This window comes from Mastacembelus armatus, chromosome 20 (assembly GCF_900324485.2).
Source record: "Mastacembelus armatus chromosome 20, fMasArm1.2, whole genome shotgun sequence".
Taxonomy (NCBI): Eukaryota; Metazoa; Chordata; class Actinopteri; order Synbranchiformes; family Mastacembelidae; genus Mastacembelus; species Mastacembelus armatus.
The window spans coordinates 12,886,410-12,910,958 of NC_046652.1; the positions used below are offsets into that span (position 1 = coordinate 12,886,410).

General features: G+C 39.3%; 2 protein-coding genes across 2 annotated transcripts in view; both read right to left on the reverse strand.

The window, feature by feature from the left end:
• gpr158a (G protein-coupled receptor 158a) overlaps positions 1–14,541 on the reverse strand; it is a 74,450-nt gene extending 59,909 nt beyond the window's left edge. The window contains exons 1-2 of the mRNA XM_026292353.1: positions 13,664–14,541; positions 2,545–2,650 (exon numbers count right to left, since the gene is read on the reverse strand). Coding sequence (XP_026148138.1) covers positions 2,545–2,650; positions 13,664–14,541 — 984 coding nt within the window. The remainder of the gene's footprint in view (positions 1–2,544; positions 2,651–13,663) is intronic.
• A 3,335-nt stretch (positions 14,542–17,876) lies between these two features.
• Positions 17,877–23,780, reverse strand: LOC113121814 (patched domain-containing protein 3). The gene is made up of 4 exons (XM_026292633.1): positions 23,064–23,780; positions 21,951–22,072; positions 19,728–19,873; positions 17,877–19,554 (listed from the first exon to the last, which is right to left on the reverse strand). The coding sequence occupies exons 1-4, from the start codon at positions 23,778–23,780 to the stop codon at positions 17,984–17,986; spliced, it is 2,556 nt and encodes an 851-aa protein (XP_026148418.1). The 3' UTR covers positions 17,877–17,983.
• Between the last annotated feature and the right edge of the window lie 769 nt (positions 23,781–24,549).

The window sequence follows — 24,549 nt, forward strand, 5'->3', positions numbered from 1 at the left end:
TTTATTGTATTCTTGTCATTTTGCCTCTGCTTGCCTGGTGAATCACTCATCCATAGCATCTGCCTCCATCTGAGTTTGGGCTGCCTGCATGCTTGGCTGGGCAAACAGAAGCTTGAGAGGCAGGATGTTAGGGGAGGCCAGGGAGACAGCCGACTGGCTGGCTGGAACCACTGCACTTTGTCAAATTCAATTGCCGAAATCGTGGCACTTAAAACACTGCTAAGATGAAGGAGAACAACTGTGGTTGTGTGGTGGCAATAGCTGACAGATGCTGTGTAAGCTGTGCATGCAAAACATAAGAGTCTAAATAGAAGTGAAGTGTGTCCACAAATACAGCGAGAAAGAGTATCTGAAGGGGGAATGGATATGTGTAAGTCAGTGAAACACTTCAGTAAATAAACTGCTCCAACACCACTAAAGCAATTGCTTTGTCCCAATAAAGCAAAGAAAATGCTCCTAAGATAGATCTATAGCAGCTAGAATTGATTTGTTTGTTTTTTTAAATGGCCTCAAAGAAACCCATTAAACAACAAATGACTCCAGATACAGAGGGAATATTTGCATGGGAAAATACAGTAATAAAACAAAACAAATCCTTGTTTGAAAATGTGGGGCTTCCCTCCCAATACTGTTTTTTTTTTTTTCACATTACCATGTACATACATTAGACTGCACTGCAGTTGTGCTTTGTATTCCCAGATGAAGAAACATCAGCATCGCACATCATCTCTGATAAACAGGTGTTTATGCACTCTGAAAACAGAAGGATAGGCTGAGAGCCAAAGTCTTAGTCTCTTGATAAAAATGAGGTTTTACTCAAAATGTAGACGTATAGCATTTGTTTTAGTGTAGTTCTAATCAGAATATTGAAGATTTTTTAGTCCCGTTTTTATTGACATTTCAGATTAAAAATTTAGATATATGTCTGTCAACATAAAATATATTAATTGCTTTTGGTAATGACACAAAATTATTCAGCTGAAACATCCACGCCCTAAATGCTAAATTATCAACAGTGTCAGCACGCTGCATTATCCTAGTCATCATCTCATTTTCAGTGTATATGAATTTAGTTCATAAACTCAAGTCTTCTATAAAAGGTAGCTATAGTGCAACAAGCATGGGTGTGTTAAAAAGAAATGGATACTAGATCACAGGATGGCGCCAACTCAGGGGTCCATATGTCATAAAATTCTTTGAAGCTTTATGCCAGCCCTACTGAGTCAAGACTCACACTGGTCAAGCTAATTGGCAATGATTCTCTATGTTGTTGAAGTTTGTAGTAATCTGGCCACTACAGAAGACTGATTTCAGACACTGTTCCTGGATGTTTCTAAACAGGTGAAGCAGCTAATTCAACTTTTGATTAGGAAAAGTTTTGGGTGACAGAGGAAACAACATTGATACAACTGACTTTTCACCCTCCAATATAAACAAAATAACCAATACTGAAAATACACAAATTTTAAAAACATGATTTCACTTTGCCCTATACACTGTGCAAAACCTGCAGGGTCTGAATACTTTCTGAAACCACTTGATGGGGATCATATAGATGATCGAACAGTAATGAACACTTCTGCATGATAAAGCTGTCATGTAAGACAAGACACATCCTGCCACATGTCATCGTTCAGTCGTAAGCAGGCATACCCCTAATACAATTCTGCACTGGCAGGATCATTATTTTGCAAACCCAGCTAAAATCTATACCAGTAACATTGTATTTCTCTCCTTGTAGCCACCCAACACACATACATGCACAAACAGACACAAACACACTATGTCAGATATCTCTGGCATTGACTGTCAACAGAGAGGTGGGAGTACTCAGACAAAGAGAGTGATTAATTATTCAAAGAGGCTGACTGCAATCCATCACATGCATTATGAAGCAGTCAGATCTACAGCACCCCTTCTTTCACGCTTAATGATGAGAGTGAAACAGCAGTAAGGAGCATACAAAAGCACTGACCAGCAAGCTACCTGATATATATATATACAGTATATCTTCATATACATATATACATGAAATAATTGAAAATGAACATACAAGCGGTATTCTAGCTGGGACATTTAGCAGCTGAAGAGCCAGATATTTCCCTTGGGAGTTGGTACCAAAACAGGGCTAAATAGACTGAACACGACCAGAGACATGGCTTGTGATGTTGTTTTACATCTGCTGGATGTGTAAATAAAAAACTGTTGCTGAAAAAGCTTGGCTTATCAAGTTTAAATGTGATAACATGTTAGTGTTGTGAGTTCAAGCAGTTTAAGCTATGCAGCCATGTACAAGTGAAGATGAATTCATGTTGTATTCATACATTTAAATACATTTTTAAAAAGCCTGCAGTGTTTAGTTAAGTGAAAGCAGGTTGTAACAGTGTCATGGAAGAAAGAAGAATCAGAACACCATCCATCTATCACAACACGTACAGATTTAGTGCTTTTCCATTTTGCGCCTTGTGGATGTGACTAAATGCATGTACAGTTCAGTGCTCCAGAGCAAATCAATCTTCTAATCCACATGTTCAGCACACTCACCTCCATAGTGGTCAAGTTGCATTGATGGGTTCCAGCAAACCAGCCCTCACTGGCGCACTGGTCGATATCAACATCCTGTAGGTTAATGTCCACTCGAACAACACCCCTGAAAGACAGGAGGACATTATTTAACTGGCTGTTGAAGAATTATGAATGTTGGATGTTGGATTCTACAGCTTGTGTCATATTTTTCAGGTTCAGCTTTTTCCTGAAAGATTGTTCTGGGAATGGCTGAATTAAAAGTGTGATGAAAACGTGACTGGAGAAATCTCTAAAACTAGTGATTCTTTCACAAAAATACACAAAGCAAAATAACTAGTGCCATGTGGATGTGAGCATCTTTACAAATTAAAAACAAAACACAGAATCACAAATTTTCTATTTGTATAGTTATCATTACCATGGCCACTTTAGAGCAGCAGTATAAAGTACAGAGTAGCCAGTCTTCTAAAGCAGTGCTATTTTTTTTTATTCTTACATTTGTTGTACCAGATATAGCTAAAAGGCCATTTTCATCATTTCAGTCTGGCATGTCCTGGCCGCCTTTTTCATGACCTAAATTTGACATAACAATGCCCTTTGATGGAGGCGCTTGTTAACCTTAAGCCAGTTGAGCATGTTTTTACAAAGTTTTTAAAAGAAAAGCTCATTTCTGAAGGATCTTATACAATAAATCAACAGCAGATCTCGACAAAACAGCTTCACATATTTCACATTTCAAGACTGTACGTTTTAAACTATTTGGCAATAGTAATACTAATAAGATTTGGGTTTTATCCGCGTTACTTTTAATGTTGCCTTATACAATTAATAATCTGGTTGCACCAATGAACAGATGTATGAGACCAGGCTCTAACACAGTATGAAAAATGTGACAGTATTATTGAGTGCATGCACAAATTTGTCTGCACTCACTTTTCCTTACAAATCTAAAATGACCAAAAATACTTTAGTTTTTTTAAACTTGTTTGTGTAATTTGCTTTTGAAATCACAACTAAATATTTAACATAATGAACATCCACATACTGCACAAAACAAGAACTGTGACTGATCCTTGAGAGAAAATATGATATTTTGATAGTGTCTATCTTGTCTTTTGTTCAAATATTCTACCACTCATCTAATAGTTTAATAGACAGTCAGGATAGAGGTGAAATAAAGATTCAAAAAAGCAAATAACTGTAAAAACAATTGTGCCTTTTGGAAAAACAAAGTTCACAGCTTAATATTGGCATCTTAGACAGATGATAAACTACCAATAGATCATTTATCACAAAGGCTGAAGTCTTATTTGCTCTGTTTGGCCAACTGAGCCAGGCAGGAACATCTGACAGGGCTGCTGAGGATTTGCACTTACTTAGCTGCCTAAAGCTCTGTGAACAGAAGGTCAGCGTCTGTGATCTGAAGGTCAGTCTCTCTGATTCTGACTGTCTACTCGCTGGTGTGGCAAATATCTTTTCTATCCGACAGCTGCAGCATAGAGGGCAAAAAAAAAACAAAAAAAAACAGCCAAATATTGTATAAGTTGTAACTGTATATAAGAAGTAGACACGTTTTATTTGTTTCATGCAAGACAATGCATTTCTGATATGTGCAGTTGAACAAGAACCATGAACTTTCTCTCTGCAACCTCAGCCCACATTCAGGTTTCTGGCAGACTTAAAAATAGAGCACAGCCCAAGGCAAGCTGTTGTTAGAAAATCTATACTGACTTTAAATTTCTGGTAAGCATACTGTACGACTCTTGGCAGAGCAAGTGTCGTGACATCAAGATAAAGTGCAGTGAGAATGTCCAAATATATAGTTACAGCACACTCTCAGTGGCAGATACACAACATTTGCTTAAAGAACAACTGGCACACATTGATGGAAAACTGCATGTTCTTTATTTATTTATTTTTAACATAAATCTTCAAACATAGTCTTTGACAGTTGTGTTGGTATGAATCAATTACACAACCACCCTCTAAAGCAAGTAACTGAACCACTGCTGTTCCTGTTTAATCGGAAAACCTGGAGCTGCTTCACCGAAACTAAAGCAGTGTCTGACATTGTGATGACCTTTAACTTACATTAAAAAAGTAATATTCACGTGGGTTTCATTTGTTCTGCAGTGGAAGAAACAGCAAAGAGAAAAGCTGAACAGTGTCACTACTATGGTCCATCAGTAAAAGACTTGTTTACACTGAACTTGTGTTTCTGGGTTCTTTTTTTAGTTCCTAGTTTCTACCAGTGATCATCTGCTAATGATACTTAAATTTCAGTGCAATGATTTGTATTTTCAATGTATTTTGCACCCTTGATGTTCCTTTCCCTTAGTGGTCTCAGCAAGATATTAATGTCCTCTTCACACCTCATTCACCTCTGCTTTTCTGCTTCCTGCTGTAGAATTCCCAGTAGAGCATATAAGGAATTTCTGAATGGACCAATATGTCCTTCTTGGTGATGGGAACTACAAAAGGGTCAACAAACAAGATGGTTACAAAGCTGCAATAATCCCTAGAAGCACCTGCTATAACAACTAGAGACTGACAAGGTATAACACAAATCCTACAGCATGGAGGAGCCAGGACGACATGTCAGAGGGGGGATTTCATCATTACCACCTTAATCTGAGATTAGGTACCAAGCCCCAATAATAACTTGCAAACGAAACACAAGAGCAGTGGACCTGAGATTCAAGATCATGGAAACTTCTGTGACGATTACCAAAACACAGTGAAAGGAAGGTCTTCTAGAAGATATGAATCCAGCATTACAAACAATCTCTAAGGCTACCATCACTGAGACCAACAAGCTGAGCTCTAGTGGACCTCCACTAGCCACTGAATAAGACCAGTAACCATCATAATGGCAAACATTCAAAAAACAGTCTCAAGCATGAAGAACTGGACAGCACCAGGCCCAGACATGATCCATGCCCGCTGGCTAAAGAAGCTAACCTCACTCCATGAACTCCTGACTGCACCAATGAACCAGCACATGGATCAATGCACGGAGCTCATAAAGGAATTGGTAGGAACAAAAGAGTAGTTAATAACCAGCTACTGGTAGACAAAGCAGTCACTCAAGATTGCAGGACCAGACAGACCAACCTGTGCACTGCCTGGATTGACTACAAGAAAGTGACGACTCAGATGGATCCTAGAGTGCCTGAAATTGTGACCCTGATTTATAAATCTACCAAGTACCAACTCTGCTGTTTGCATTTAGCCCTAAACTTAATATTAAATAAACCATTTGTCCATTTGTCCATTTGTTGAAGTTTCTCATCTGATATTCTGCTTCTCCCCAACACATCTGCATCTGTATGCTGTCAGCATTCCCCCCATTCCCATTATTTTCATATGTTAGAACACTTCAATTACAATTTACTATGTCTTCACTTCTTATAAACATTGATAATGTACAAATAAGAACCTTTCCATGCCTATTAATATTTAGAACATTGAATACCATAATGAAGATCACTTATGGTCAGACTCTCTGGCAGTCTAACTCCCTCTTCCTCACTTCCTACACTCACAAACACACACACACATCTGAAAATATTACTGATGTGCCATGTTCTCCAGGTGTAGAGGAGCTGGTTAACTACACCTGCCTCCCACTGGATATTAGGTGAGTGCAATGCTTTGCCTGTACTTCTGTTATTAATAATGACTGCTCCAGTCTCACCTTAGGGCAAATTGACCTTACTGTTTTGTACTGCACCGCTGACTGTTTTGCTGAGAACTTACCTTTGTTTCTCATCTGTTATGTAATAAGGACAGGGAACACTGCCCTAAAACACATACCACCATGAGTAGGACCATTTCTTTGGAATGGAGGATTCATCAAAATGTTTGCTGATGTGGCAGCTCAAGCATTAATGTTTGCTTGAATTTTACTTAGTTTTGAAGACGCTATACAAAGAAAAATAGCCTGGTTTCTCCTTTTTCTGCAATCACACTCCTTTTTTGTTTCTGCTTCAAAGTCTCGAGGCACACTTCAACATCACAGCCAAATTGGACATATGGCATGTAAAATAGATTATGAAAAATGAAAGAAAGAAAGAAAGAAAAAAAAGGAGCAGGTGTTCCAGGTCTGAAAGGGAGCTGGCAACTGAATATACATGAAACACCAAGACTGGGCCATAATTTGAGAGTGGCAGTGAGGAACATGAGTAGAGGCATCATGGTGGCCATGGTGGCCCTTGGGCATAAGGACAGGATTATCACAGAGAGCAGCAGATAGTGGTGCCCCAGGAGTGTTCTCTTGTTTCATCTTCCATTCTTTGTGGGTCTAAAGGCCAGGCCAGCAAAAAGAGGAGCATCCCACCAGCAGGGGCTCTGGTCTTATTGAGAGTCCAGTCAGACTGTGCTAATGTTGGCCGGAACGAGATAACCTTGACTGAAATTATATCTTATATTAATTGTTTACAGGCTACAAAAGAATATTCGTCAAAACATTCTTCCAATGAAGGACTCCATGTGCCCTCTTTCTTACAATTTAGGCTTTGATGTATTCATGAAAAAATGCTGAATGTCAGGTCTATACGCTTTGAGCTGCATGTATCTATTCAGGTCCAGCAAATGGACTCTGAGACTGATTAGCCCATTTAGCCCCTTTGTACTGCACAGCAAGCTGTGCTAAAGTGTAAATGTTAACATCAAAAAGCACCAAAAAGGCTCACAAGGAAGGTTTGTGCAATTTTTGTTATCCATCCATTATCTCTCTCTCTCTCTGTTCTATATCCACTTATTCCTAACCAGGGTCACAGGGATCTGCTGGAGCCTATCCCAGCTCTCTTTGGGTGAAAGGCAGGGGTCCACCCTGGACAGGTCACCAGTCCATCACAGGGCCACATAGAGACAAACAACCTCACACACTCACACTCACTCCTATGGGCAATTTAGAGTCACCAATCAACCTGACATACATGTTTTTGGACTGTGGGAGGAAACCAGAGTACCTGGAGAAAACCCACACAAGCACAGGGAGAACATGCAAACTCCACACAGAAAGGTCCCTGATGAGTTTCTAACCAGGAACCTTCTTGATGTGAGGCAACAGCGCTAAACCACACATCTACCGTGCTAGCCCCGGAAATAAAATATTTACATAAAAAGAAAATCATAGAATATAAATGAAATTAGCCATTCTACAGATGAATGTATGTATATTTTGATGCTAATACTTTTACTCAAGATAGAAGAACCTTGCTGCTATGAGGCAACACTGCTAACCACTCACCACCATGCTGCCTGATTTTTGTTATAGTGTAGTCAATTCCATATTAAGTCCACTGCCTTTGTACAGTGCACTAAGACAAATCCCTAGTCAAATGCTGAATAAGATTCTGTTTTACTGACAGCTATATAAGCCATACAAAGCTAAGTGGGCTATGTAGTTGGGCACATAAGATTGATATGAGCAATGTAGCTAATCATTTTTAGTGCCTTGTATACACAATACCAAAATATTATTATTATTTTTTAATACAAGCAATATTCTCCAATCTAGCATGGTTAATGGCTATAATTCACTAGCTAACAACAGCAGTCTCCGAATTCAACTGTAGTGCACAGTACATAATACAGTATAGCCTACTTGTACTGCTGTTATCATTAACATTTGTAACACTAAAAAGTGTTGAGCAGTAATGGATTAAAAGATAACACAATGTTTCAGTGCTGAGTAAAGAACAGATTTACAATTCAGAAACTATTAATTGTGTGTGTTCATCTGAGATAATTATCTGAGATGTGATTGCTTAGCAGAGGAGCTGAAAGTCCTCTGAGTCTGCTGCTAAGACAGGAGAAATATACCTGCAAGTACCTACAAAGTTATCTGATTTTGTATTTTTAGCTGCTAGCGTGTTTTTTTCCTTCTTCGTACTTTAACTTCACTTTGATTTTAGTGGGGGGTGTTTTTTCATAATAGAGATGATTTCAGAATAGAACAAAATCATGATCCTCAGTAGGAAAATTCACACGTTACACACCAGTATGTAAAGTACTCCTAGTTACTTGTATGAGTATATAGGTGTTACACTGAAGTGAGGAATATGGTAAAAAATCAGTTCAACATTCAACATCAAATTCAACATTGCATTAATTAATGTGACATGGAAGACTGGCACAAGCTTATCTAACGTTATCCTTTAGCTTATCCATGTAGCCAGAAGACTTGCATACCCAGATGAATTTACATGCACATTTTTCATGCCTCAGCGTCTTGACAAGAACACATCCGTGTCCTTTTAGAAGGGCACAGTTCGTGCAGAATGTCAGGGAAGAATCACAATGCAAGAACCATGCAACCCTTCCAAGGAAAATACCTCTCATGTGATGGAAATGCATTAAGCTGACAAGACGAGCAGAAGTTAATGTGACTCTAGCCACTGGGCATGTCGCTGCTTTTCTACCAGCATTTCAACCAACCTGGGTCATTATATTGAGTTCTGTCGCTGGTCATCAAAAAAGACACTGTGCCAGTAGCACAAAGTGGCTGTTGCAAAACGCAAATGATTTCTTCATGAGAGCTGGCATTTTTTAGTTCTGGACTCATGACAACTACTCTAGCGACTCCTGTCATTAAAACCTGACGTCTGAAGGCCAAACAACATGTCGTAAGAGCTCCAGACAAAGGGAGCTTGACAGTTTTGAGAGTAACGTTATATAAATGATAGTTTCCCTGTTGCCACTGACAAGTTACATCACAATTAAATGGTTCTTGTCTAATTTTGAATGAAAACAAATCCCTACTCTTCCATAATCACAATTTAGGCCTTGCTCGCCCCCGACCACCATCACCACCTCAACAGCAGTGTCTCTCAAGCTATTCAATTTTAAACTAAAATGGGTTTTGCACTTTTCATTTTAAAGATGCACATTTCATACTGCTACTTTGCTACAGGAAACAATGCAGTAGTAGAACAACATGAACCAGTAATAAAATGATTTCTATCTGATAATTAGTTAGTTCTGTAGATATCAATTATCTTAAGCATAAACATTTGTCTCATTTGTTCCTTTATAATGTAATAAGAGTCTATATTTATTTTGGGACTTTCGTTGGTTTAAGTACACTCAAAGAAACATGTATTACTTTCCTAATCCCTGCAAACTTTACAGACCCAGCACTCTATTCCCCCATCTGAGGCCTCCACTATCATTGCGCAGCTATTTCTCTTGTACTAGTTTATAAACCTACAGTGAAAACATTGCAGAATGCATAATCTGTTCAGAGGCAACTTAGGTACATCAGTATTATGCTACTAAAATCACTGCAATTATGCCCATGATCAGCAGCATGATTAGGGATATGATTTCACTTTAAGTGAATCAGAAAGGCTGGGTAGTTGGATTGCCACTAATGTTGACATTTCCTGGATGAAGGTATTGCACAGGTCACCTTATTGAACAGTGGAGTCCAAGTGACGTCAGCAGTGAGAGACGGAGAACATTAGGGAACTTTAACCTGATAGATTATTGTTGCCCTCGGTGGAAAAAACTACAGATTCATTTTATGTGCACTTTCACTTAGACTGACTCACTTGTTTTGGGATTCCTTCATCTTTTTGCACCGAGACCAACTTTTCCTTCTGCTCCCTTTGCCCTCAGTGGAGCATAAATTATTATCACATCCCTAGGAAATGTGGGGTTTCCTTCCTATTTGTTTCTGGATGGTGTCCATCTGAGCAGATGCTCCTGGTTCCCCCTGGAGTTTGAGGCCCCCCACTCTGGTAGATGGGCATCCCACATCAGTCAAGCTGTCCACACTCCAGCTGCTTGTATGATGAAATGGTGACAAAGCAAACCCTTCTAATCAGAACCTGTTTGGCCTTAGAGAAATGTGCTGAATAATATATATTTCTTTTTGTATTTTATCTTTTTGGTTGTACTTTTAAATAGTTTTAATTAGCTATTACAGTTCTGCTGCCTGAGCTCCAGCATCAAAGTGATTAGAGTCTGTGTTGTAAACGGTGAGTTTGAAGTACAGTGTGTTCTCACCTTACACATGCAGTGACTGCTCCTTTTCCCTCTCCTTCTTTCCTATGAATTCCCACTTCAGACTGACTTTTGCATTTGTGCCTGTGTACATTTGTGCCTGTGTAGTCACTAGTTTGTGTCTGAAGTTACATTGATTTGCCAATTAGGACAGTACAGTATAATCCTGAAGAATGTCTCAGCCTCCAACAATTGCATGTACACACACACAGACAAAGATACACACTTAAAAAAAAAAAACGCCATTTCTCTCTGTGTGGTCTAAGCTGCCTCCCCTGTGCCTCAAAGTGCAGTTGAGGAAACAGTCGGGAAGTGAAGAAATTAAGTGTGAGAGGTGCGATTTCTTACACCATCACAGAAACAATAGGTCAATCTATCACAAACACATCCGCACACTCTTGTTCTAACACGTCACATTAGTTGTTTTGCACCTGCGTGTTCGTAAAGCAAACAAAATAAGAAAAACAGACTTAATGTCTATTAATTTCCATATGCAAGACGCACAAAAACAAGTCACCTTGCTTCTTGCAACATTATCACACCGAACAGGAAGTGACTGAAGCGTTGAAAGGCTGGAATCAAGATGGTCCATGCAGTGTTGTTGTTCTACATCTTTCATTATTAATTCATTGTTGTATTGATTGCGAATTCATCTGGAGTGGAAAAGGAGGAGTGCTGATGTCTATATTAGCCAGCATTTCCACTCCTCTCCTGTTTCTTATCTGGCAGGCTGCTGAGGCACAGGGAGGATGCAGGATGAGCTGCTTGCTACTTTGATATCGACATCTGAAACATAGCTCTTACAATATGTTGGAGAAAAGCTGGAGTTAGGAATGTCAAATTAGGATATGTATTATTGAGAATGTCTTTATAAATGTTTTGGAGGCATTTTTGTGCTGATTTGAAATGACAGTTCTACTGCAAACAGATCTACTCCAGCAAATGGCCATAAAAAATCAGCACGTTCGCAGGGAGGATTAATATGAAAGAAAGAAATGGCAACGTTGGGCATGAAGGTGCCATCTAGCTTAAAACTACAATATACAAGTTTTTGAGGTCAAACTAGCACTAGCATGACACTCAAATGAAAAACATTCTCTCCATAATGAATCATCCACAGCAACATTTCTGAGCACCTAATCCTAGTTTAAAGAAGCACATTCACATATTGTTTGACAGCCATGACATCCCACACCCTGACTATAACCTTCTCTGATTGGTTAGAAGGGAGGTTCGCTCAGAAACTAAGCAATGCTTGAAGGCTGCTCAGGGTCAAAGAAGACGAAACTTATGAAACAAAGTTTTAGCCAGAAGATCATTAGCTTAGCATTCAGCCCGGAATAATGGAGAAACAACTAATTTGGCAATGTGCAAAAAATCGTAAAATCTGCTAACAGGCACTTCTACGATTTGTTACAGAAACTGAACTGCACCTATAATCATAATGAAAAGTTATGATTTTACAGAAGAAGAGGAGGTGGGTCACATGCCGGACTATTTCTTGGTCAGGAGCAGAGACATTTTTTCCTGTTCGTGTCCCCTGTATTAATTTGCCCTTCACTTTTCTGATATGAGACTGAAAACCATGTGTTAATTAAAGCAATAGTTTTGGGAAATTTCTGGGAAATACACTTAAATACTTTACTGCAGGATGTTTGATGAGAAGATCAATACTAGTCTCATGTCTACAAAGTAAATATGAAGTGAAGTTAACCAGCTGCTGGCAGTAGTTTCATATTTAGCCTATATACTGTATACACATGAGTGGTATTAATCTTCTCATCCTCCTTTCAGCAAGATAGTTAATAAGTGTATTTCCCAAAACATTAAACTATTCCTTTCATTACTTGTGTTAGTGTTATGTATATTGCTTTGGTTTTAGGTGTGCTCAGCCTTTTGTTCTCCACATTTAATTAGCAGCAACTCTACAAGCAATCCTAAGACAGACAATACAGTGTGGTAATGTCAAATTGTCTTTATTTTTCATTGGTTTGGAAGAACAGATCCTTGAGAACAGCTCCTCTGTTACTTGAAATACAATGGGATGTTTCTTTTAAGTGCCACTGAAGAGGCCACTCTCCATTGATATTAAATAGAAAATGCTCACATGTATTACACCTTAAATTTTATGGAAGAAGCTCCAGTTGAAAAAGGGGAGAGGGATAAGAAAATTGCTCCTTTGGCAATGGTTGAGTTGAGTGCACAAGGTAATTTGCTATCAGATTGCTTCAGTAGGAGTCTGAGCCTAAGTGTGTGAAGCTGCTCTGAGAGGCTTTAGTCTGGGATAACACCAGGTAGCTAATAGCCTATTACAGTATAATCACTGCATGTTTTGACTCATTGGCCTCATTCATCGAAGGCAGTACATGTACAACTAGTGGTCTGGATTAAATATTCATTGGGAAGATGTTGGTCAGGATCTTATGGAGTCTTAACACTTGACTATTCTCATGCATATCAGGACCCCTGGCATAAACATTACACCAGCAGGCTGCAGAAGGGGAGGCTTGAGGACACAGATTATACAAAACACCCAAACATCAGACGCGTTTCTTCATGCTGCTTATTCTGACTGTCTCTCATCTCAGCGAGGTTGTGACTCATCGCAGTTTTCCCAGCCTCCCCCTTGGAACAAGGTAAAAGAAAGGGCACACAACATTTCCTGAGTAGTAAAGCATGCAGCCAAGCAAATTTGAAAAATTAATTAGGGCCTGTAGCCAGAGGTTTCCAACACTGCTACATCAAGTAACATCCAGCGTTATTTTTAGCATCCCGCCTTGTCAGAGTGGAGGGGAGAAGAAATCCCCCCTCACATAAGCAGAGGAACTCATGGCAGGCTGTGGTATGTTTGACAAGCAAAAAGAGACAGGTATAATTGCCTTACTAGGCCTGGGTCTGCAGTGCTGGTTAAACCTATCTGACCTCTGCTTTAGACAGAACCGTCCTCGTGTGAATCTGCAGTTTTGAAACCTCAGTGTGTCGTGCTGTATGAACATAGTTTTAATTTGAGAAAGGAAAAGTGATGATTTAATGAATTTGTTTTGAAGTTTGGTTGCTGTTATGATGTTTATCACCTCTTTTACCACCACATCCCTGTCATGATTTCCACCATCAGTGTGCATACCTGAATTCAGGAGACAGGTTGGGCTTCAGGCCATAGAAAGCAGCTGATAAGGTCAGAAGCCAAGGGGGAACAAAATTCCCATTTTCACACTCAAGGTAAGGAGCAGACCATTTGACATGAGTCTTGTCCGGGATAAAACTCTCTCCTCTTTTTAAAGAATTGTCAACTGATCTAAAATCTTGGCTCAGCACCGTCTTATGGAAGCTGGTCTTCTTTCTGTCTTTGACTTTGAAGTACCATTCAGTATCTGCTGTGTTGTTGTGTAGATGGTGATGGGCCATACTGGAGAGGTCTTGGAGGACTATCTCCCCACCGGCTCTGGTAGCTTGGAGAACCACCGAGGGACTCGCCATTGACGAATCTGTGCTAAAAGTAACGACTGCCCGGTGAATCTTGGCGTCACCCTCAAGAATACTCCTGACTAAGGCATGGTACCACTCAATGTCTCGCCGGAGAGTCTGCTCTCTGGACCTGTTGGCTTGCAAGATCATGTTGAGGAAGTTTGTGGCGTGAAGCACCGTATCCAAGACGCTGCTCATGGAGTAATGCGGGGTGGCGTGTGACCTTCCACGAAGATAAGCGAGCTCGTACCTCCGCGTGCAGTTGGCGTGCCTTAAGGTGTTCGAGTCCCCCGTGTGAAGAAAAGCCGTGACCCAACTGGGGAGATGTTCCTCTGGTTTCTGCAGCAGTTTCGCCGTCTCCCCGGGAGGATGACGGGGCGCACGGATATGCGCCAGCTGCCGACGGTGCGTCTGAGCGGCGTAAATCGTCTCCTGTGGTCTGTTATCTTTCCCATGCACTGACCATTCCGCGTATTTATGGTTTGAACCGATCACAATTCCCACTTGCAGCAGCAACGACAGCCGGAAAACAGCCATGTCCCTCCAGAGAGCGTCCGCAGAGGTTTTAGAGAGGAGAGGGGGGGGGGGGATTGCTGCTCGGAATTACTGTGTCGGAAGGGGGGGGATAGGCTGAAAGAAAAACCAACCAAATTGCTTCGCTAAACCATCACTTCCAACACTTGTAGGATATTCGTGCAAGATTCGGGGTCTGTGTGTTCTTGAAATAAAAAAAGCAAAGGGCGAGGAAAAACGCAAGGAACTCCCTCGCTGTCCTCGCCAGATCCCTTCCTTACAGGAGCCTCATATAGCTTGTTGATGTGGTCTGCCTGCAGCTGTTCCCCCCACCTCGCCTCGGTGTGACTGTAGACAAGACTGTCTTGGCTCTGCTGTGCGGCGGACGCGCTCCTTCTGCGTGTAGGCTGCATAGACTGAATCAAAACGAGGAGGGAAGGGAGGGGTGAGGGGGCAGGTTATTATTATATTTATATATTTTTTAGGAGGCATCCAGTCAGGGAGCTTCTCACTCCGCCCTCTTCCGACCACAACAAGCATTAAGTAGGCCTAGAAAAGCCACAAAGAGACACATCAGGGGCTGTGCGCTCTTCCAACCCGTCTCCTCCATCATCTCGTAGGGCTCAAGAAGCGCCATTGATCCGCCCATGGCCTCTTTCTGAGTGGGCAGTGAGGGAGCTGTCCGGGCCTGAAAATGGGAAGCATCAAAAGTAAGCAAGTCATTTACATCGGTTGATAAAGATTTGGGCTCATTGTTTTCTTTCTTTGTTTTTTTTTGTTTGTTTGTTTTGTTTTGTTTTCTGTAATTCAGTCTAACATAAACCGAAGGATTATATCCACTTTTTTTCAAAGTTGTAAAAAAATGTTAGAGCACTGAAAAGCCAAAACCGCTCGTGCTAAAAGGAATCTGTATCATTATAAAATCATGTTTTGCTTAATTTTATTCTATTAATATGTTTATTATTTAGTTTGTTTCTCTTAATGCCCCCCTGGAGATTGAGTATGACTTATTTTCTTTTCAATGTTGAATATTATGGTTTTTACATTCCAGCAAAGTTTGGCCGAGAATAGAAAATACCAAACAGAAAGTTAAAAAAAGAGAGAGAGAGCTAAAGGAGAGGTTTTGCTTCTCTGTGCATTTTACTTATAAGTCACTGAGATATGTACATACACTTTCATGGTTTGAGTTAGCCCTGAAAACCTGGTTTCAAAGCCAAAGTGTTTACTTGTATGAATAAATATATGCGATAAAACACACCTGTCCAGGGTGGACCCCTGCCTTATACCCAAAGAGAGCTGGGATACGCTCCAGCAGATCCCTGTGACCCTAAATAGGAATATCCCATTGACACTGTGGAAATCCAGGCTATACATATCTCCAATCATTAAACTCCTTTATAGATGGGGCTTTAATCAAATTACTGTACACTAAAGGAAGACCTGATACTGTATATTTCTGTTTGTCATTGCCAATCTATCAGTCTGTTCTTCACATTAGTTTGAGCTCTTATGTTGTTCTCTCTCACTCCTGGATGTAGGGGTGTGTCATATCACACTGTGGGCTAGTGGCATTTCATCCTGGAAGCAGAGTGAGGGAAGACAGGCGTGACAGAGGATGACAGCGCAGGGAGTTGGCCTACGTGTTGCATGGGCCATCAGTGATGCTCGAAGCTGGAACTTTAAGACCTCTCAGGTTTTTTGAGCAACCTACATACATACAGCTGCGTCTGAGCCCATTTGCCTGTCCTTCTTTGAAATCCTAATGTCTGATAGCAAATAGTGGACAGAGGGAATGCAGCAGCTGTTCCACCACTTCACGGACATTAATAAGGAAAACTATCTGAACGGCACTGCCCTTTTATATGCATCTGTTCTGTCTCAGTATCCATAATGATGGTCTACATTACATTGTAGGAAAAGTGACTTTTCTTTTAGTCAGTCTAATTTTAAACTTGATATCACAAGCTTCAAACTCATATGGCTCTCTTTGTTGTCATTGAGAATCTGAGTTTATTAATAATCCAATGTGCCTGTATAAAGTTATAATGGCTTTGCCTAATGCTGTTTTTTCAATGAAACATGAAAATGTTATTCTTGTCTCTTTGTCATTGCTGTTCTTCTAATCTTGTGCCTATGCCAAGTAAGCATGCATGTATTTTTTACATCCAAGGCTGTATATGGCCAATTTGGCATCCACTAGAGAAATTTCATGGTTTTACAAGACTGCACATCCAACTTTTTAGCAAGAAAGACTGTGAGTGTTGAAGAAAAACTAATGATTACACTTTCCAAAATTACTGAGAGAACAGAAATTAAAACACTTATGAAATCCTAAATTATCAGTCAGGATGATGATGAAGTTGGGCATAGCACCTTTTTTTCAGTGTGAACCATCTGTATGGGCAGTAGGTTTATATATTGCTGCCAATTTTAGAACATGATGAATATGTAATCAGGACCAATTCCTGTTGAAAAAATTCTGGCTCAGTATTACACAGCAGGGAATAATGTGGCATTTGAAAGATATGCATATGGCATAAAACTTCAATAAAAGAGATTGGGTTTTTTTTTTCTTTTTTGGTCTTTGTCCTGTCCCATGCCACAAGCTTTTTTAAAAGAGTTTTGTGATTAATTTTCTAAATCTGATCTTTAAATTTCAAAACCCCAACTGGTTCAGGACCCAGTCTACTAGAATTTTAGGTACAAATCACAGCCATATATCATCCAGCTACAATGGTGGAAGATAATCAATAGGATTTTCTTAATTGCAAAACAATTATAATTATTTTGTAGTTCGAAGAGTAAATTACTTTACAGCAGATCTCTAATTGTCTAATAAGGACAATGAGTCATCTACTGTACATAGTAATCAGGGATCAATTGCTCACACTACTGCCATCACAAATGTCACAGCATCAGTAATAAAAATTGATTATTTTATTTTATAGTAATTGCATATTCATGTGAATGAATAATGAGGTGTCATTGCCCATGTACCATGCACTCATGTCAGGAAGCCTGGTTTCATACCCAGACTAAGTAAGAGTACACACAAAACAGACAGTGTTATATGGCATCGACTTTTGGGACAGCCTTTATTATCAAGTATAAAATGGTAAAATAGTAAACAGCTCTGACAGAAACTATATTTTTTGAAATCTATACTACAGTAAACCATTATTAAATATTATAGCACTGAATACAAAAAAAGGTTATTTTCAAAATCACTTCAAATCAACTGTTAATCTCAATAAACAAAATGAGTATAAATATGAATATTTTACAAAGTATAATACACCTCAATGTAAAAAAACAAGCATTTTGACAAAAGTCAGATAAATTCAGATTTTAACATTCAGAAAATGTAAAATGTTTGCATAAAAATCATTTACACTGACTTCTCACTAACTTTTATTACAAATGTGGTTTTGGAACAGGTTTTGTTATGGGATCTATGAATAACAAGTCACAATTTGCTGATCTTCAGATTCTTGTCTGTACTTTCACATTTATTTGAGCTGCATGTAAAAGATGTCAGAAATACTGGGATGAAAACAAGACCGTGAACCATGCCGATAAACATGACGAGAAAGAAAATCTTAAAAAATGTTCTGAAGATATGAAACTCAGATGTAGCCAACACAGACACCCCTAAAATAGTTGAAAAGGCACCTTGAAGGATGGGATAGCCTAAAGTGGAGAGAGCATCCACCACTTTGTCACTGGGACTTGTCTTGTTGCTGGACACAAAGGCATAAGACACATGAGCAGAGAAATCAACAGTGAAGCCGATGCTGACCGTAAAAATAATCATGGAAATGGAATCAAGGCTGACGTCCCACAGTGCCATGAAACCTGTCACCCCCGCAGTCACTGATCCAATGGAGTAAGTGACCCATAATGAGCAGATGGGGTTAGGAATTAACAGGAGAGAGACAACTAACATCACTGCTGTGATCACACTAACGTTTTTAATCGTGCTGCTCACCACTACATTGTACTGGTCATAAAAGATGAATTCCTGGTGATAGACCAATAAAGACGCTACATGGCAACTTTCTGTGGTGGCTTTCAGACTTTTAAGCATGTGAATTTCCATGCTGGCATTTGCAATATTAACAGTCTGAATGAAGAACCGGGATGAATAAATGGCATCACCAGTGAGATTCACATCTTGCTTGAAAAAAGGAAATAAATCAAAAAATGTAGATAGATTTTTGAGAAAAACATCTTTATCATCAATATTTAAATGTTGTTCTTGCCCATATAATAAATAAGAGTCTAGCCAGGATGTATAGATAGTCTCATTTACAAACTGGAGCCTTTTAAATTCCTCTATGCAGTCCTGAAGTTGGTACCTCTTGGCCTTATCCCAATATGGGAATTTCTCACTCACGATAACCATCACCGTTGGACCATAATCAGAAAAATATTGTCTCTGCTTTTTATTGTATATTGTTACATGGGAGTTATCAGCTGCCAGATCATAAAGCTCAACCCCTTGTTGTATGTGGAAACATCCATAAATACTTGTAACTAAATATGCTAAGTAAAACAATATTACAACTCCCTTAACCCATGGTTTAATCAAAAATGGGGCATAGTAATCCCGAAAAAACCTACTCACTAGTTGTTTTTTCTCTGCTCCAGTGTTTTCATCATAGTCACCACCCACACAGCAGATGTTATATATCTCCGAACATTGATCAGGACTGTCTGATGGTATTTTCATGCAGGTCAGCCAGTGTCTGTTGCTGGCTTCCCTCCTCCCATTTAGAGCCAAAAAGGCTCCAAAGAAGGTGACTGTGTAGATGTAACAAAATATGATAGAAGTGCTGGTGTACAGACAGAACGACTGCACTGACGGGAAGTCAGACATGACGCCTATGAAGAACTTCAGCACATCAGTCAGGGCAGTGATGGTGATAGACATGATAGCTTCTTTATAAGTGTGCGCCATCCGCTTTGGCACTGGGTCTTTCACATGAGTGTGCTTCCAGTCAGATACTATTATGAACATGTTGTTCAAACCAATTCCTGGAAAACATATTTTTATTTTAACTTGCTTTTTTTTTATCAAACTATAAAATACATATATAAAAGCTTATGCAGTTGTTAAAAATATAAGTGTTGAATATTTTTTTACTAAGATGTTTTATTCACTCATAAAAGGACATCAAACACAAAACCAAAAGGTAGATTTGTCTTACCAAGAATTAGAAAAGGAGAGTTTGCGACGGTAATAACAAATGGCACTCCGATGTAAAGCAGCAAACCAAAAGATGAGAGGACAGCCAGGCCGGAGGTGAAGACGCCAAAGACAGCCACACACATCTTGTTCCTCACATTGTCTCTTCTGTCGGGGAGGCAGAGATAGGATGGTTTTCTTGTTATAACTAATAAAGGTAACAAAGATAATAATATGCTGTGACCAAGGTCCTTTATCCAAACTTTATCTTTACCACTTCAACCTGAGTAACCTTCAGATAACTGCCTGCTGTTTGTTGTAAAAAGCATCACACATGAATGTCTTTGCATCAGGACATTTTGGCAAATGATGCGAAGTGTAAAAAAGTCACCTTTAAGTTGTTTATTAAAGCAGGACAATGTAACTTTTGTCACTGTGGATATAACTGCTGTCAAAAACAGGTACTGAAGTTGCACTAAAGTCCCACTGAGACAGGCTTCGGACCTCACTCATACCTAATTAACCCCAGACTTGACTCATACTATTGAATAATGACTCATGAACATTAAAAGACAAGGCCAGTCATTTTCTGTATTAACAGTATTTTCAACACTCCCCATTTAGAGTAAAACCAATAATGAATTGCCTCTAGTCACAGTTTATATCTGTCAGCCCCCAGCCTCAATTAGTTTGTTCATCTGTTTTGTCGACCTCCATTGTTCAAAAAAGATTAAAAACACATCTGCTCTACTGGGAGACATGGTTCCTCATTATGAAACCCCAGACCATAATTTTTTTTTTTTTTTTCAAATGTTGCCTCAAAGGCTCCAAACAGCCACGAGGTACAGGGCTTGAAGTCAAATGCACATGCCAAAAAATCTGAGGTGTCTGCTTTGTTTGCAGTCTATTAGCTTGTCATATTCATGCTCTTGATCAGTTTCTGTCTCCGACATTATAAGTTTCTTAAAAAACTGTAACTGAAAGTCAAACTAGTTGTGTGTAGCATGGGAAGGTAGTGGTCTTTAAACAAAGGAGAGATCTCACATGCAGTTGCACTTCAGACACTATAAAAGGTTATAGCCATTTTGAGTCTTATCCTTATTTATATTTTAATAAGACATTAAACATTCCTTCAGCAGAAATGTTTTTAATCCTTTAAGTCAGGTGTCACCACCCTGGTGCATGAGATCTACAGTCCTGCTTGTTTGTCAACTGTCCCTGCCAGAGCCACTGACCAGCCTGCTGATTACCTGGATCAGGTGTGTTCACTTAAACCAGGGGTGGTCAATCCTGGTCTCCGAGGGCCACTGTCCTGCTAATTTCCAACTATCCCTGCCCTAACAACTGCTCATTACCTGGATCAGGTGTGTTCAGCCAATCAGAAGCTGGGGGATAGCATTTCACTTTGTCTTCCCTCACTTCCCCCCTCATCTGGGATGACATCTTCCAGATTCTAATGGACTGAACACACCTGACCCAGGTAATTAGCAGTGGGGAGGGCAGGCATAGTTCGAAAACAAGCAGGACCAGTGGCCCTCGAGGACCAGGATTAGACACTCCTGACTTAAACAGAACCTGGAAGGGTGACCCTGCTTTAGCTCATCAGATGTGGGTCTGGCAACTAGTTACGTGACATGTGACCCATGGTGCTTCTTTTATTGACAAAACTAACAAGTGTCAAGTGATGCAATATTGATAATGTTACTGATTACATTATCTCATAACAGGGTTGCAAAATTTTAAGAGATGTATTGTTGCATTCAGTGTTTGCCCTTTGAGTTTTTAATATATGTATTTTGATTCACTTTCCATAATTTATCTGCAGGTTCACTAATTTCAGTGAGTGAAAAGTGGCAACCCAGAGCAACACTGTTTTAAAAGATTTTGCAGATTTGTAAACATTAGAAATTGTAAACCTGAGGTTATTTGAGTAAAAAAAAACCTACCATAAAATTTGTTAAGGACATCAACAGTACCAACAGTATGTGAATTTAAAAAAAAAATTAAAATAATTTAAATATTATCAGGTATTTCTATTATTTTGTCCAACCACAACAATGATAATAATCTAATGGTTAAGGACACATAACAACTCAAAGTGCTGAAATTGTTGGACCCTTAATGTAACGTCCATGAGTCTTTCCTGTATCAGTCGCACTGAAGAACAACAGCTCTGTCTGTTTCCCAGACTTGGCCTGCAGTCAGAAAATCACTCACTGTGTGACAGCCACTGATCACTTCTTACCTCAGGCAGGATATCACAGAGAAGGTGATAGCACAGGCATAAGTAATGAGGAATAAAGGGAAGCCATCTGTGGTGTGACTGTCAATCTCCTCCTGCTTGGATTTGGAGGTGCAGAAAGACACCTATAACAGAATACAGCAAAAAGAAGCCAGCATGAGCTCTTTAGCCAGAAAACAGTGTTTACACAGGAATGCCATAGCAGCAATAAAAGCAGTGTGACAGCACAGCTTCATGTTCAGGATGAAGCAGCGTGTCTGCAACCTTGACAAATACATTATTTCTAAATGAATTATATTGATATAGTGAGAGCAGGCAGGCTGTGTCCAATGTGTTTACAAAATATATGTGTATGCTTTTTATAATGCACATTAGCAATAATTATATTGCCTCTATTGCTCAAACATCACAGTACACTTACATGTTCAGCTATGAAACAAAATCCTACTTTGTTTCACTGTTTGATGTTGATTATTTTAGCTTGTTGTAACCAAAAGTTTTTTTTTTCTTGTATCATCAATCTGTCTCATAGTCCTTTCCTAGTCTGTGTCACTTTATCTGATTTCTGATATTATTTAAACCTACCATCTTTAAATCTACATGGAAAAGGTAAATTACAACTTTCCACCTGGAGGTGCAAAGAGTTGAAAAACTGCAATTAAATAATCACTTAGGGAGATAAAGTGTACCGAAATATATAATTGTAGATTTAGATGAATGAAACAAATAAAAATAACAGTGAAAATTATGGTTTGAAACTTTGTGCAAAGTTTGCTGGGGGAGATTTCCGCTCATCACATCATAACTTTGAAAATAAGTTTGACCCAATTAACTGTTTCAAACTGGATTTCAAGGCCAAAATATCAAGCTGCCAACAAGAAAAGATGCATAGACTAAATCTGCAGCATTAGGTTATTAGACAGTCCTGCCTCTTGTCCTAACAAGAAGTTCTTCTTCCAGTAGTTTCTGTTGCTCAGAGGATATTCTCATGAAAACCTTTTATCATTATCTCTGAGATGCTCAAACAAGTTTCATGCTTCTGCTTCCCAGGAAAATGAGAACCTGTGAGAAAATACATGATATTAAGCGTTATTTTTGCAGCAGTGTCATACATACATAAGTGTATTTGCTGTTGTTCTCTGAAAAGAGTTTTTTAAATGCTCGCAGCCATAATTTGGAGAGTTCCTTTGTGCTTTCTTGATCCTCTAAGTAGTAGAAGAGCTTAACAGCCTGAGCACTGATGACTGAGTTGTTGGTATCTGTGATAACCCCTCCTAGTACAGAACCCAGAAAGACTGAACTGGATCTGTGTGTATGTACAGGGTAGGTGATGCTGGTTTGATCACTTTCATTTAAACTAACGATTTCCAAAATGACATTTGAGACACATTGTCCGTTGGCTTTTGCACATAACTCGCTGAATCCCACTCTTCCATTATCCACAGTGATATTGAGGATCCTGTTGTTGAGTGCAATGATGTCCTCAAAGGCAGGAATTGCTAGTATATTAGAATTGTTAGTTGACACAGCGATGAACGATGCAAAGTTTCCCTTGTCATACAGCCTGTCTTTTGAAAACATGGAGTCATTGTATGGAAAGTTTTCTCTGACAAAAGCTCTTGTTGCCTTTGAGGGTCCTTTCCTGGGGGTGAACTGCCGTTCAAGATCATTGTCCTCCCTGTCTTTGAGAAAAATGAAGCCACCACCGAGCGCTGCAGAGATGATTACAGGAATTATGAAAAAACAAAAAGGCCAGGTGCCCACAAGTGATCCAAGTTTTTCAAAAATGTCTGTCAGAGGCTTTGAAAGGCAGTCTGTGCGTCTCCAACCCATCTTTAGACATGCACCGTCAGAAATGATGTGGAGGAGTCTTATCTTTTTAAAGGCTCTGACGACTACATCACTCCTTCCATACCCTGTTTTAAATAGGGAAAGGAGTAATTAAAGTGGCCTTCTTGAAAGTCTCTTTAGCCAATACGAGCTTGATAATTACCATCATACCAAGAAAAATGTACATGGTGTTAGGTGTGACCTCATGCTTCTTATTGGCTGTAAAATGATAAGGTAGCCATTCAAATGATAAAGTAGGAGACAATTCTAATCTATAACAACAGATTTCCTAGAAAAAATGTGACTTTGTTTCAGAAAGTTGCTGGCAAAGACGTCAGATTTTATCACTTTATTACACAAGTATTCACAGGTGTGTCTTAACTAAGTAACTATATAACTAAATCTGTGCTTAGTAGGCCATTTGATTGGTGCTATTTAGGAAGACAATAGACGACTATGAGTCAATACTGACATGAAAACAAGGTAATAAAAATATCAAACATTCTGTTGCATGGGGATTAAAGTTCACCTGCTATGCATTGTAAACGGATGTAAGTGTGTATCCGTACAGTTGCTACAGTAAATGTTATGATTTGTGTTCAACAGATATTACTGTAAGTGTGAATTAGGAAAACTCAGGAAACAAACCATTTGTTAAGCCAAAATCCCCAAGACAAACCTTAGTTCTGCAAGCACAATTAGTCATGACAGTTGGGTTAAATTCAACTCTATGTCAAAAGTTTGAGATTTAATATATTTTTTCTAGTCTGTC